General features: G+C 44.4%; 1 protein-coding gene across 3 annotated transcripts in view; it reads right to left on the bottom strand.

The window, feature by feature from the left end:
* LOC149341344 (uncharacterized) overlaps window positions 1-15,585 on the bottom strand; it is a 39,557-nt gene that overhangs the window by 6,682 nt on the left and 17,290 nt on the right. For all 3 annotated transcript variants that reach the window (XM_089543405.1, XM_089543404.1, XM_089543403.1), the window contains 9 exons: window positions 11,714-12,082; window positions 10,403-10,543; window positions 9,821-9,916; window positions 9,149-9,247; window positions 6,713-7,045; window positions 3,821-3,923; window positions 2,179-2,256; window positions 1,705-1,833; window positions 209-314 (listed from right to left, as the gene is read on the bottom strand). In XM_089543405.1, coding sequence (XP_089399531.1) covers window positions 209-314; window positions 1,705-1,833; window positions 2,179-2,256; window positions 3,821-3,923; window positions 6,713-7,045; window positions 9,149-9,247; window positions 9,821-9,916; window positions 10,403-10,543; window positions 11,714-12,082 — 1,454 coding nt within the window. The remainder of the gene's footprint in view (window positions 1-208; window positions 315-1,704; window positions 1,834-2,178; window positions 2,257-3,820; window positions 3,924-6,712; window positions 7,046-9,148; window positions 9,248-9,820; window positions 9,917-10,402; window positions 10,544-11,713; window positions 12,083-15,585) is intronic.

The following is a 15,585-nucleotide window of genomic DNA, read 5'->3' as shown; positions in this document are numbered from 1 at the left end:
ACATTAAATTTCCCAACCAGACAGACTTCTGTCGAATGTTTTCTTTTGATTTCTGCTTTATTACCAACTGTGTTCGATATTTAAGGTAAAAATTGCATGTGTTTTTAAAAAATGCTAAAAAGAGTTTAATGTGGTCCCTTCGTAACATTCGTGTTCATTATAGTGAGGTCTACAAGCCACTGCTGCTCACTCGCAAGACATCACTCACCTCAGCAAATGTCTCAGCAGGTACTTGAGTGTATCATAATTAGGTCGCGGCAGCTCAGTCAGGAGATCTCGAAACATGGCCAGCTTAGTCGTTCTCGTAGGTTGACCTGCGTCCACAAAAAGTTGATTAATTTCAAAACTTTCCCCAGTGAACAACACACTGCATTCATGAGAGTGCAGCAGTATTACAACTACTAACCTTCCTAACTATAAAAGTTTTTGGGACACTGTGCTTTTAACACTGTGACTAAGTTCAGCAGGTTTACAGTGATAGTTAAAGAAGTGCCACAATTTGTGGGCACTGTCTCGTGCAATCGTGCGATGCTTTGAAAACAGAACATACAGCCAACCTTTCACTCTTGTGAAGTGCCAATTAAACCATATTACACTGCCTACTTAGTAGTATTTAAGGAAATTTTATGAAACTGTTTGTGAAACATCTTTCAATAACATCACGTAAAACTTCATTAGTTGAATAACATCATGCACAGATTAAAACGCCGACATAATGTAACGATAGTTGAGCAGAATTTCCATGGCAGAAAAAAAAAGCGCATTGTACACAGTTATAAACTTTAGCGAATCAGGCCTGGATAAGAAATGGGACACAGAAGTGCTACCTGCTTGCCTGAATTTTTCAATCGCAGCTCACAGGAAATGCGCTGGCTTTGTTAAAAATACACAGGCCATTAAATTTGCATCTGGGTCATGCCGTGAAGCTCTAGTAGCACCATTGGCATTATATGCTATGGAGGACAAGGCTCTCTCACCTTCGAGAGATCTGCAGCACTGGCGATTGAAAATGAGCCCCACTGCACCGCCCTGAAGCAAACATAGTGGCTAGTCCGGGTTTGAAGTCGTGGAGGGTTAGTGATTACTTAGACCATTTGGGGTTTTTTATACCCGCCTAAATCCCACAGCACGCAGCAGATTGCCTTAACTGCCCAGCCATCATGATGGATAGATCATCCAAAAGTCTTATCCCTAATGACCCTTTTCCCCATTTTCCTACCTTTTATAGGAAACCTGTGTCTGCTCCTGCATCTGAGAAAGAAACAACAGCACCTGCGGCAGCCGTATTACTATCTGCAGACTGACAGCTCCACCTGTCTGATCTTTTGCATTCCTTTATCCAGCCTTTCATGCTGTTTGATAAGTTGTAAATATCACCACAAACAGAATTCCTCACTGTTATATCAACAATCCTTCGGTTTGGTTTTGTGGGGTTTAACGTCCCAAAGCGACTAAGGCTATGAGAGACGCCGTAGTGGAGGGCTCCGGAAATTTCGACCACCTGGGGTTCTTTAACGTGCACTGACATCGCACAGTACACGGGCCTCTAGAATTTCTCCTCCAAAGAAATTCTAGCCGCCGCGGCCGGGATCGAACCCGCGTCTTTTGGGTCAGCAGCCGAGCACCATAGCCACTGAGCCACCGCGGCGGCTCAACAATCCTTCATTTACTCGACTGAGGAGTAAGAAGATAACTGGGGTATACCAATGGCCTTGAGGAACTTGTTGAACAGGTTGTAGGGAAAGAGCGGCTCTTTCATGTGCCGGAAGAACATTTTGAGTGCCCCGGTCAGCACATGGATGTCCTCTTCTAGTGTCAGAACGCTGTAGTCATCTACAAGGCAACAACAAATGTGAAAATAATTTCAGCTGCACCACGACTAACCGTTGAGCTCACTGCAATAAAAAAGATCACTGTTCATTTGTAGCACTAAGCTTAAGAGAGAATTTTTCAAACAGATAATGCACAAGCAGAAGCACTGATGTTTCGCACTAGTGAAAGAGTCATGACAACAAAAACAAAACTGCTCATGCACATAGACTTATATTAAAGTTAGCGAAATAAGGACTTTTGATAGGTAAGAGAAAATGATCAAGGCTTTTTGTTGCTTTATGCTGCATGCTGACATTGTAAATGATCAGTAAATTAAACAAAAAAATAAATACGCGTAATTCTCACCTTGATTGACATGGCACCGGACCTTCTGCACCTGAGAGAGGTTGCCACTTGCTCGGTAAAGACCGTCAGCTGTCATGTCTGCAACGAAGAAGTTAAATTCAGCTGCTAACTATAATAAACTGAGAAGCTGAGTATCTACACTCTTAAAGTAGGAAAGGCTTATTAAAGGGCACGCAGTTACTGGAGGGCTCCTGATTAATTTCAACCATCAGAGGTTCTTTAACATGCACAGACATTGCACAGCACATGAGCTTTTTTGCATTTTGTCCCCATTGATATGGCTGCTGCAGCCAGGATTCGATCCCATAACATTGACTTCAGCAGCTGAATGCCAAAGCCACTGCGGCGAGCTTCAAGTCAGTTGAAATTCATAATAAGGGAGTAATTTCTCATTAGCGTCAACCCAAGTGACACCACAAGATACAAAGGAAAGCTATACAGCTTCCACAGTAGGCACCTGATGAGAACAGGATGAGGAAGACAACTACAATGAAGTAAAAGAATGAAGACACTGATGAAGACCTTATTTTTAAAACGTTTACAGTTTATAGTGCGCATGTTTTATTAAAAAAAAAAATGCCCACTTACATGGGTATAGTATTATTAAGAAATGTTTAGTTACTTGGCTACACCACACCCATGTCTGTGGCCAAGAATTTAGCTGTGTTAGGTTTGTAGCAGCGTGTGAAATGTGTAGGAGTTCCTTCTAGTAGGCCGACACATGGAGTAATGTCGACCGGAAGAGGGTCCCTCAATTCACCTGCTTCACTGCCTAGTAAAAACTTGCTTGTAGTTTGAAGGTGCCTTAATTTTTTTTTTTTTTTTTTATGTTGTACTGTTCACAAGATGAGTGTGAACCTAACTGCCTCATTACCTGCTCTAGTTGCAACCTGAAGTTCCGAAGTCAAAGCAGCGGCTGTATTCTCTCATTTCTGCTCTTCCCAAGACTGTGCGACTGCCAGTCGTGTAGTAAACTAAACTCAGACTGGCATAGAGAATCCATAAAATTAATTCATGACCACAACACTTTGAAAAATTTAATTGCACAAGTTTCCTTGAAAGCTGCTGCACTGAGGCCATTCCCCCTCAAAAAAAAAAAAAAAAAAAAATATCCTGGCTACGTGCCTGCTGCTTATGTATGGGCACAGCCAGCACCAATACAAAGGATAAAACATGGTGCAGAAAGTGCCAACAGCTAAAAAATTCCAGATGGAATTTGACACTCTGAGTGACACAAATTCACTAATCTGAGTTGGGCATCACAAACTAATCACAAAAAATCTATACAAGCACTTAAGCGAGCAAAAGTGGGCGTGTCACTTCAAGAGCAAATGAATGAGCTCAAAGTTCACAGCAACCTTTACATCACAATTTGCTTTTACGCTTTGTAGGATTTGAGCTCGTGAGGCCGACGACATAACGAACTCAGGCTGATCTGAGATTATACACGAGAGACTACACATACAAAGAGGAGAGCAATGTCATTATCAGTAACGAACTGCAGGGATTTCCCAATGGGATTTTTAAACACTGTGACAGCACAAAAGGCCAACACAATTTCACTTTGCAATTGTCAAGACAACTGTCATGGCAGTGACCGCAATACATGATAAGGGTCAACCAATAAAGAAATGACACTGACCTCGCCTCTCGATCTCGAGGATGCACTCCTGAACAAAGCGGGGCACAGTCGACCGATCTTTCTCACACAAGTGTGCCAGTGTGCAACCAAACACGGGCTCGTCCTATGGCAAAAGGCAGAAGAAAACCACATGCATTTGCATTTGAAAAAACTTGCAGGGAAGACCAGACATGCATCCCCTGTCATAAAGCCACAATCCTTCTGTGAACTGCTCTCCAAGCCAAGCAGAACCAGCACATACAGCAGTACAACACGGGAACAAATATGAGTCCTTCTCCTGCATTGTAAAGGTAGCAATCAACACAAACTTTGCTGATCATGAGGAGGTCAGTCTACCCAAAGACTCAGCATAGGTCAGCACGCGTTAAGGATGCAGCACATGATGTTCTACTGGGTCGGATTCAAATGTGAACACAGCTATTTGATACTGTTTGAGCGACTAGCCCAAATCTGATGTTTAAATGGCTGATAAGTTATACACTTGTACGGAACCTCTGGGCACTCACAACAGTTTCTCAATGCAGCAGAGGGTGAAAACCAGAAAGACTGTGTATTGTTTAGAGGCACTATTTGTGTTTGGTTCTGGTCTGCCAGAACATCACTGAGGTGTACCATATTTCAGAAGTCTCGCAGTTCTTGCCCACATAATCTGCATGTGACATTGGTACATTGGTCTAAGAATGCTGATAAACATGCATGTCAGTTTCTTATATAACTACCATTCCATTTTCTGAAATGATGCTAGGGATGGCTCCCTACCACGCTAATGACTACATGTTAGCAAGTACTGTGCAACAGTTTTACAAGCCACACAGTATAAGTACAAAACTGAGAGCTGTTGTCTGATATGCAGAACTTATGCTTATGCAAAAAAAAAAAATGATGATGACAGAAGGTAAGAAAATGAAACATTGTGGTTCATCGTAACCTGCAACCTGGCAACACATAAAATGGTCTAAGCTAAATTCGTTTTTCACTTTCAGAAACACCTCACAAAGTCTGATTTTACGTGCTCTTCATCAATACCTTGCCATCACTGAACCAAATTCAATTATCACTACAGTTCGCAATAATACATCAGATGCCTGCACGCAAGCACATGCATTAATAGTGCTCTGAATACTTTCTATCAACACTGCAATATCTGTTGAGTATGAAGGAATGCGATCACTAGCAGAATTTCCTGAAGTAAGAATAATTAAAAGACGATCTGAGCAGGTGGAGCTACATATTAGAGCTACATATTAAAGATCAAAAATTGCCCCAAAGCACCTTCAAGGCCGCTCCGTCTCCTCTCATCCTTCCCACCGTAATGCTGCAACAAGATACTTGCAATGTTGCTTTTAGTGAACACATTGTACATTTACCCTCCTCATTGGCTTGTGCATAACCCAGCCTGCTTACTCTGTCCTCCTGACAGCACCTGTCATTTCTGATGATGAGGAAAATAAACAGTTGCTTTACACCCAATGTGATGCGGTTTATGGTTTCGGCGTTTCGACTTCGAATTTCGACTACCTGGACTTCTTTAACATGTACTGACATCGCACAGACACGGGCCTCTAGCATTTCACCCCCAACGAAATGCGACCGCTACGGCTGAGATCAAACCAACATCATTTGGGTCAGCAGCTGAGCACCATAACCACTGAGCCATTGTAACGTGATAGAAGCGAAACATGTCATACACCTATGAATTCTAGGGTGTTTACAACCACACAAAATGAACAGTAAATTTTGAAGCAGCCTTTAGGACCTTCAGCTGTGCATACAGCATTTATATTTTTCTTAGACATGCATGAGCTAGTGATCTAACTACTGACAAGTTTATTTTCTACATTCAAAAGGTGCTCATGGGCCATTTGCATACCAATGCATTCAAATTCTGTTTCAGCTAAAACACTAAAAAGAAAGTATTATCAGACAAGTGTTTTCCACGACGAACATACAGGTACAAAAGCACATAACACTACCGTGACTAAGGCCCCTAGTTTTCAGAGATATTTAGCGTAACGGTGTGTTAGGAGCCACTTTCTCTTTTTAAGCTGTTTTTGCTGACAGTGGTAGGAACGAGAGAATGATAGGAATCTGATTATTTTAGTCACCTGAACTCTCTCGAAAGCTAGAACCTGGTAATGAAGTTCGGCAGACAGCCTTGACGCACTTGCTCGCCCATCCGCTCGAGCAGCCAGTACGCAAATGCGACAGCTCCGGCAACAATGCATTACCACTCTTCTGTGGAAAGAGTTATTGGCGCCGGTCGAAAGGACTAGCATTAACAGTAGCAGCAAAAAGTGTTCGTAGATTCAAATAATGCTAGGTATCCATTTTGGGGACTCCATCTTACTGCATTACCAGGCCATCCAGCGATAAAAATAAGCAGCAATGAGTGGCGGACATTTGTCGGGCTGTGTCCCTCTTGCAGGCACCATCCCAACAGCAGGTGCAAAAGCATGCCCTGGGGCTTCATCACTGACAATGTTCAGTTGCTGCAGGTCATCGAGTTGAACTTGCGCCAATCTACCAGTGAACAGAATACCAAGCACTCGCTGACACCAAACTGCAACAGCCACTTTAAATTTTAATGAAGGCACATCTGGGGCATGTGAGGCATACTTTAGAAATAGGTTTATATATATCCTTCGTGAGTGTGATGTTTCCCTAAAGATACTGTGGATTTTCCGAATGAATTCATAAAATTTTAATTTTTCGACAGCAGAAAATGAGGGACCTGAATCATAACTTTTTGAAACAAATTGTCTCGATTAACGATTGCGAAATTAACTTGACAACAACTTTTTTCACATTCGATCCCAATGATTGCTTCAGCCCATGCCCTTTAGAGTGCCCATGCAGCCACAGCTTGACAAAATAATACTGTGCAAGACAAACCTTAAATATGCCTTTTTCCTGGAGGCTTTCCAGTGTTGGCCTTCGCACAAAGAAATGCCGAAGCTTGTCTCGAATTCGGTTTTTCCGCTCCTGGGGGCTCTGGCCGCTGCACGAGTCCACCACACTGGTTGCTGCCTGTGGCTGTGGCTGCAGTGCAACATCGGCAGCTGGGGCAGGCGGAGAGCCTGGCTGGCGAATCGACTTGGACCGGGTAACTTTCTTGCTACGCCTTGATGCAAAGCTGGACGAAGGCGGAGGCGTAGTTTCTTCTGGAGGAGGCGGGGCGGGAAGTTGCTCCGGCTGCCAGCCCATGACGAGGCCCAAACCGTTCGGCTGTGATAGAAAGCCAATACAGTGGTGGATGTTGGCTGCACCACACACAGCCATGTGGCAAATGGGCGGCACATCTAAGAGGGCTACGCAACATGAGGCCAGGGCTCTTAAACTTCCATTTGCAATCATGGTATCATTTAATATCCACAATGTTCTCGAAAGAGTGTCAATAGTTTTTCACATTTATAGTGCATTGTTTAGATCCCATCCCCACTGCCTTTGAAGCAGATTCTTTCTTGCAAGCCTGTTTGAGTTTGTGCTTATGATTACTTAAACTTGAAGAATTTATCTTTGACCACTTCATATAGAAGTTGCGCATGGCAGATTTAAACTTTGGGACCTTCTCCTCCTTTACCTATTATCCTTCACGAATTATGTAGTACGATGCCCTAATATGCAACAAAATTTAACCCAATTTTTTAAGCTACATTCAAGGGTGCACACATTTCAACATAGCAGCAGTGTTGATTTGGAGCAATTGCTTCAACTTACAGCTCCTCAGCTCTGCGATGAATTGGTGATGTGAAATTAGCATGCTCAGTTAAGCTCAGAGGAAAGCCAGACTGCCTTAGCTTGTGACATGTCTGTGGTAACATTTTTATGTGATAGCGTGAAGGGCCCTGTGTCGCAGAAAAGCTGACACTGTCGTCAGCATCGTCAACAGTGAGCGAAAAATCCCCACAGAAGCACCCCAGGTGGGCCACCTAGATTACGTGAGCTTGTGATGTCATCACAACCTGGCCACTGGATTGTGAGCAAACTGACCATCATGACAGGTGGCAGTTAAATCAATGACTGGGTGCAAGAGGTTGCTCAGAAAGAGCACCATGGGTCTCACAAGCCCCACCGGTGGCAGCACATGCCATCGCAAGGCAGCGGTGCATCAATTAACTGCTGCACCACTGTGTTAGGAGTGGTACCCCCATCTCCGATCTCCAACCGTCGTGGGATCATCCACCCCGTGTCACCACACTGCCAATACCCCACAACATAGACCTGGAGAGAGATTCGCATGCCAAGAAGCAAGAGCATGTCACCTCAAGACCCGATCACATGACACCTACTATACAGACGCAACCTTCGCGGACTCCAACACTACAATTTCATCAGTAGGCCCTCGCCATCAGGAGGTCCATCCCACTGGCGTTCCCAATCCGACCTTAGCTTCCCAATCCGTTCCCAATCCGACCAGAAGCGATCCTTCACCACCCTTCACCAAACAAACACCATCACAACCCAACCATGCATGTCCTTCTGGAATGGGTCCCCTGGTCACCAGGGGATAGAAGGGAATGAATAAACACATGCCTTCGCTCCCAACACATCTCCAAGCAACCCTTCCTTTTGGCCGGATGATTACAACTCTAAGGATGAGCGGACTACACAGTGAAAACACCAAAGAGAAAACTGAAGGAGCCACGACACTCCTGCTGCCTCCTTCCTCCCCCTCCTCCACATCTTACTCACCACAAGTCTACTTTCATAAGACAAGCAAAAACCAAATTCTCTACCAAGTGATCTGTACAACTAGTACCACACACTCAAGCACTCTGGCCACCCCAGCTGTCAGGTATGTGGCACCTACCCTGACAACAACATCACCAGCCTCACTACGCCCACTGCAGGACAAAGGTCTCTCCCATGTCTCTCCAATTGACCCTGTCCTTTGCCAGTTGCGGCCAGCGTATGCCCACAAACTTCTTAATCTCATCCGCCCACCTAACTTCCTGCCGCCCCCTGCTAGGCTTGTCTTCTCATGGAATCCACTCCGTTGCCCTTAAGGACCAGCAGTAATCTTGCCTTCGCATTACTTACGCTGCCCAAGCCCATTTCTTCCTCTTGATATCGACTAGGATGCCATTAACCCGCGTTTGTTCCCTCACCCACTCTGCCCATTTCCGATCTCTTAATGTTACAACTATCACTTTCCTTGCCATAGCTCACTGCGTTGTCCTCCACTTAAGCTGAACCCTCTAGGCACAGATAATTATGCAAATGCACTCCACTTGTTTCGCTATCAAATAATAACTCCGTCCATCTGCCTGTCTGTCTGTATGCCTAAATAATTCGCACCAGCCACAGGGTAGAAAAGAACTAGCTCACCAGCCTCTTGATAGCTGCACTGATGGTGTCAAACCATTCTTTGCTTGTCTGGACATTGTCGTCTTGAAGAAGCACTTTCTGCCCAGCTGTGGTACTGAGCTGTAATATGAGTTAGAAGAAAGTGCGCTTTGAAGACGCTAGTACAGACTTGAATTTTAGAATGCGATTTGGTCACTGCGGCAAATGCATGCAGCAAGCCGCGGCCAATGACAAAGGTAAGTTCGTACAGTGTAAAATGTCATTAAAGCAATCAATACAGAATGCTGACAAACTGTGTCACTTCATATTAGGACACCAATCAATCTCTGTACCGGAGAAACTGTAGGAACAGCTCAGTGAGAAAAAACAAACAAAACTTGGCCAAATGACGCACCAAAACAATTAAGCATAAAAAACAAGCGTAAAAGACAAATAAATCTTTCTCATTAACAATGGTTCCTTAACCAAAGAGTTAGCAGCTGACAGTAATTAATTATTAATTAAAGCTCAGCTGCTCTGGGGCCTTGATTAGCAATAAAACTTCAGCAGAACTACCTTGAAATGTGTTGCAACTAACAACTGGTTCACAATTTTACAGTGTCTACATTAGGAGGCCTTTAGTTTCGTTTAGTTCAAGTTAGTTCAATAAAGTTCATTATCACATTAAAATGCGCTATACGCAACAGTCCTTACCTGAAAGACATTCCGCCGTTTGGACTTGTCAGGGCACCAGTCTATGACTGCGCCAGCCAGGTTTATCTGAAGCTCAGCGCTTTTCCCAGCTGGTTTCTGCGCAGATATAGATCCCAGTCAGGCAAAGTAGCATAGCTACATGCAGAACAGAACATTCAGCTAAATACAGCACTGCACACGTGCAAGGTGCCTCAGTGCCTACGTTGTGAGTCCAACACTCCCCAACTTTCTTTAGTTCTCCAATTTTGCCGCAAATACCCGACAATAAAAGTTAGGTCTAGAGCAATTTTGCAGTGCCACAGCAAATACTGCTCTTGAGTGCAACAAGCATCTTGCGTGAAGCGTGCCGTAAGGCACTGCCCGTTTTCCTATTTGGTAAATGCACCCTCAAACTTTTGCAACATTCACCGGAAACTAGACTTTCGGCCACTGAGGCATACGGGAACCTTCTGTTAGGCCTGACTGTATATCTCTTAACTAGCAAGCACATGCTAAAACCAAGAGAACTTAGTAGCTCACTGAGATAGTTCAAGCATGGTGCCATTTTCAAAATCTTCTTCCACAGCTTCTGCTGTCCCTCACCTCCTGTGCTGAGTTTATGTCCTTGTAGAGGAACAGGTTGCGGTTGGTGAGCACCACAAAAGCTGGTGCCCAGCTTTTCTTCTGCTTTTTGCCTGCTCTCACCAATTCTGTCTTGTTGAGAGTGCCCTGACGAGTCACCATCTGGTGGGAGAAACCAGACAAGCAAGCCAGTCAAAATTTGTCACTCTGCCAAACTTGCACTTTTTTTTTTTTTGCTTTTGCAGTGGCTTTTTACTTTTTCTGTACACATTTTTCTTTCATAGAAATAGCTGCCTTAAGGAAGTCTCCAGGGTCCGTGGCTCTTTTGGCATTCGTAGCCAAAATTATATGTATGTATGTATGTATGCACCGCCACCTGCAATCTTCTCAAGAATGCTTGAGCGCGTGATGTGGACTGACATTAGTACCGCACAGCATTGGGAGCTGTATCTTAGAATGTGCTTCGTGGAGTCTTTGCGAAGGTTGATGATAATGGGTGCCCTACGGCCACCGCACTGGGGATCAAACCCAGCACCTCCCACATGCTAAGTGGATGCTCTGACCACAAGCCCACCACACAGGCAAAAAAAGAGCAAATTTTTCATACTCTTTACTCTTGCAGAGAGAACTACCTCAAAAAGAAGGTGTGCAACATGGCGATACAGCTACCACAGTCAGTTTTTCACAAGGGGGCAAAAAGTAAATTAATTCAGTCGCTGTTTAAGGATCACATGCTGTAGAGGAGCAAGCAATAATGGATAGGCAAGAGTTAAGAGACCAGCAAACTTTGGCCAAAAAATTCAACCAGTGCACAAAGACTACTGATGCATGCTGGCAAAAACCAGAGTACAGACCCAAGACACAATGAAGGCCCTGCCACGCAATAACCGTGTTTCTGCCTTCCATCCTGCAGCACTGCTGGGCTGATTACGTGATTCTTTCAGGTTAGTTTCTACATCATCTCCAAGTCTCCAAAAAGTAAAGGAAATTCCTGTGTGCCCTGCCTTTGCCTAGTCATTTACATTAACCTGACCACTTTTAGTCCTCTTTTCCACTCTTTTGTCACCTACAAAAAAAAAATAGATAAATAAATAAATGCTGGCCTGGACTAAAGTTGCCTCCTGCAAACATTCCCCCAATCTCATCAATATAACCCACCATCTGCAACTTTTGCTACCCATGCCTTTCTGATTAGACTACTATCAAGCAGTAACTCAGGCCACAGCCTTTGCAGTCACAATCCTTAGTATGAAAGAATGCATGCAGGCATGCATGAGCTAAAGTACACTCGCAAGCATGCAAGCATTAGTTCAAGCCTCCTGGTCCCCTCACCTCTAGAGTGTCAAAGGTCTCAATGGCCTCTGCCACAGAGGGTCCATGCAGTGGGTAATCTTCGGGCAGGAACATGGAACGCGTCCTTAGAGCCCGGGCATGCTTTGAGTCTGAATGAGCTGAGGAGAGGGGCAGCACTGGTGGAGGTGTGGGCTTCAGCCGATTGAGCTTGGGCGTCAGCATTGGCCCAGTGGCCGTGTAGTGGCCACCACGCACGCTGCTGCTCTCGGCTGTCGGTGGCAGGGCTCTGCGCTCCCATGGCAGGTTGTTCTCAGAGCAGGAGTCAGTCTCCTCCTCAATGGAGCTTGTTGGAACCAAACGAGGCCTGTCACTGGTCACCTGGCTTGGGTCTTCCACCGAGCTGTACCACTGTCAAGAGAGAAGGGGGGAGGTTGTTACAAACCAAGCAGAGGACAGAAACTTTAGGTATAGTGCAAAACTATCATGCTGACAGACACGTGTCACTGACTTTTTTCAACACTCTGCACCCACAGCATATATAAAACCTGTTGGCCTACACAGCTAGCAAAAAAAAAATATTGAAATAGTTGCTCCTGCAGCCACAGTATGTAATAAAACATGCATGTGCCTGTGAGAAAAAGTTGGGCATGGGAACATCTGAATGCACTTGCAGCCTGGGCATGCAGCCGGGAAATGACAAGAAAATTTAAACCTAACACGGCTCCAGCAGTCCATAAACTTCTGACACAAGGTGTAACTTTCTCAATTTTTGGTAATAAAACCTAAAAAACAGTCCCTCAAATAACTGCCATTTAAAATTGCTCTTTTTCAAAAGCCTTGAATACGTGCCACAGTTCCTACATCTCAGATGTCTAACTATCTTTGCAAGTTAGAAATAAACTCCAAATCAATGAGCAAAAACAAGGCCGTATCAGATAACAACCTGCAACTGCTAGACTGGCATCTCAAGTGACTGGCAGGTGCAAGGTGATTGACGCTGACTTCACGACAATATGTTGGCGCCACTAGTTGGAGGGCTCCCTTTGAAGGACCCGCGTTCTTGAGTTGGACACGACTATACATGGCAAAAATGCTTGAAAATGCACTTGCACAACAGCCACTCTGCTTTACTGCATCATATTAATGTGAAAAATAAAAAATACATACTAGCTGGGCCTCAGTCTAGTTCATGGAGGTCAAGAAGGTTATGTTCATTGATTAAGTGTTTGAGCATCCTGTGTCCTACCACAGAGCGGCAAAGAATCGCAGGTAATGATAGCAATATGTACCAGATATAGCTTAAGTAGAATGAATTAGATTTTCAAACACTGATGGAATGAAGGGAAGCTACCGAGCAACCAGAGAGGTCATAGTGACCAAAGTAGAAATAAAAATACTTAATGCCTCTGAAATTTACATGCTGCACATAAAATGACCACCTCTGCATGCACACAGGTCATGACTTTTTGTGGCCATTATATTGACCTCTATACAGTTGGACTGATAGGCCTACAGTTTCGACACCACTGCTTACAAAGTTCACGCTACCAAATCCAGGTCACAGCATATAGTATAGACAATAGTAGATTGAGTGCAACAAGAACCTCATGAGCTGATGCTTTTTAACTGAAACGAAAATAGACAGAGAACACGCGACTGTAATAAAAAAATGCAGTGCACAGATGAAAGCAATCTGGAACAACAGGAACTTTTAGAAGACGTGGGCGCGAATAAACGAGCTCCCCCCGACCAAGACTACACAGGCAATCAACATTCCACAACTTCTGACACAGGACGCTAAGTTTCCACTATCAGTGCCCGTAAAGCAGATGAAAACACACAACTTCACTAGTACCTCTTCCTCAGATGATGTTAGTGACGACAATGAAGTTACATCAGAAGGCGAGAAGAAGCAATCGGTCTCTGAGCCAGCACTGCTGTATGGAGAATCCAAGGTTGCTGCACTCTGGCACAAAGGTGGCGGCAAGCTTTCCAGGTCATAGGAGAAAGCCCGGTTCAGCTTGTTCTTAAAGAAGAGGTCCATTACAATGAAGGACTTATCTAAGCCACCAGAAAGGAATGACCGCTCGACATCTCACAAGGCTCTGTGCTGCACAGGAAACCTAGCCGACCCAACACAGGAAGAGAGAGCAGCAGCGTTTCCTCCCATGGTGAGAGAAAGAAGGAAGTGGGCAGGAAGTCAGTTGCAGATGCTGACAACATTCCGCCCCACTCGGACTGAGGTGTGCTTGGGTTTCATCTTTCTCTTGCAGTGCGCAGCTACGCTGACGTTTTGCTGTCCTGGTAAAAAGGCCAGTTTGTTGTCCGAGGTAAGTTTCTGTGGACTTTTTCCTCTTTGCTGCAAGGGGTGAGGCGTGCTGTGTCAAATATAGAATTACAATCCCGGCAAAAGAGAGATAAAAAAGACTTACAGTAATCAAAACAAAAACAAAAGCAGAATACACGAGCTAGTATTTACCATGTTTTTTTTTTTTATTGCTGCTTGGTTTCTAAAACTTCCACCCCTCGGAACTTTCACCCCTCGGAAATCAAAGCTTCCTTAAATTACTGCCCTTGGATGTCGTATTTCAGCTAATGCCACGTTTGCTAATGAACTGCTCTCGTAGGTGGCTGCTAGCTAGACATTCATTTCTAGAAGCATACCATTTTTCACACTTATATCTAGAACACAACACAAACCCCACACCACCCATGTCAACACACATAAAAGATCACCTAAAGTCAGTAACACACCAAGCAGTACGGAACAAAATAACTCAGCCCATTACATCCATTGCCTAATTGTCTTGAACCAGAAGATAGTCTTCATTTTCTAAACAAAAGTGCCGACAGCTGATTCCACTTATAATGAACCTGGCGGTCACATGCATTGTGTTCATTGTATCCGATGTTCATAGTAAGTGGACTCCTTACATTGCAGCCAAAAATACTAAATCTGCCAAAACTGGCATTTAGGCCTTAAAAACTGCATCATGCACATCTATTTCTTCAAAATAGGCCCCACCACAGAGCTTTTCAGGTTCCCCTCACTGAGATCCTTGCGGCCAATAGTCTGCTTTTAGGGACGAGATAAAACTAATTGTGGTCGAAGCATCCACGACAGCTGGTGGCAGGTTGGCCACATTAATCAGATTCCTAATGGCAAGGGAGTGCTTATGCTTTTCATACAACCGCTTCATCAAAGCACGGCTCTGCGATATTGCCGCCTGTACGAGCATAGTCATCTGAGGCAACATAAGGCCAACTATGTATCAACGACGCATTGCCACAAACCCACAGGCATGGTGTCTTCGGCAGTGTCATCTGTCGTTCCTGGGCCCATGCAGTGACGAAAGTAGTGTAGTGCACGTGCGCAAAGAGTCTAGTATATCATCTGCACTGTGTGCTATCGGCTCCGCCAACTTGCTAGCAGCATAAAAAGTGAAGCCGCCTTGGCAGGCGATGCACATCCCGTGGCCAGCAAGGCATTCAAACTTTTCTAATCAGTGTCTTTAGTTGATCCACAACCATGTACATTAGTTTCACTTTTGACACTACTACTGTCTCGCAACGCACTTCTGCTGATAGGCCGTAGAAGCGTGCTTGGCCAGCGGTTACCTGCAGTTTTAATGTCACCTTTTTTTTGCTTTTCTGAGTTGACATATTCTTTCCAGACGGTGTCACAATGGCTGAGAAGCACTTTTCAGTCTCCACGCTAAGTTGGAAGCGAGTTTTAAAGTTACTTGGGCAATTTTTTGGCACCTTCTTGTTCACTATAAACAAATGACAAGGCTACAGTTGTTCATTGTATCCGAGAAGAATTGCCATTGCCTTAATGCATATTTTGACGATAGAACCTCTCTCGTTCATAATACGTAAATGTTCGTTATATATGCAGTCATTATAAGTGG

Source organism: Amblyomma mixtum, chromosome 5 (genome assembly GCF_055824585.1).
Source record: "Amblyomma mixtum isolate Tamu chromosome 5, ASM5582458v1, whole genome shotgun sequence".
In the NCBI taxonomy this organism is placed as follows: domain Eukaryota; kingdom Metazoa; phylum Arthropoda; class Arachnida; order Ixodida; family Ixodidae; genus Amblyomma; species Amblyomma mixtum.
This window is presented reverse-complemented; position numbering and strand designations above follow the sequence as displayed.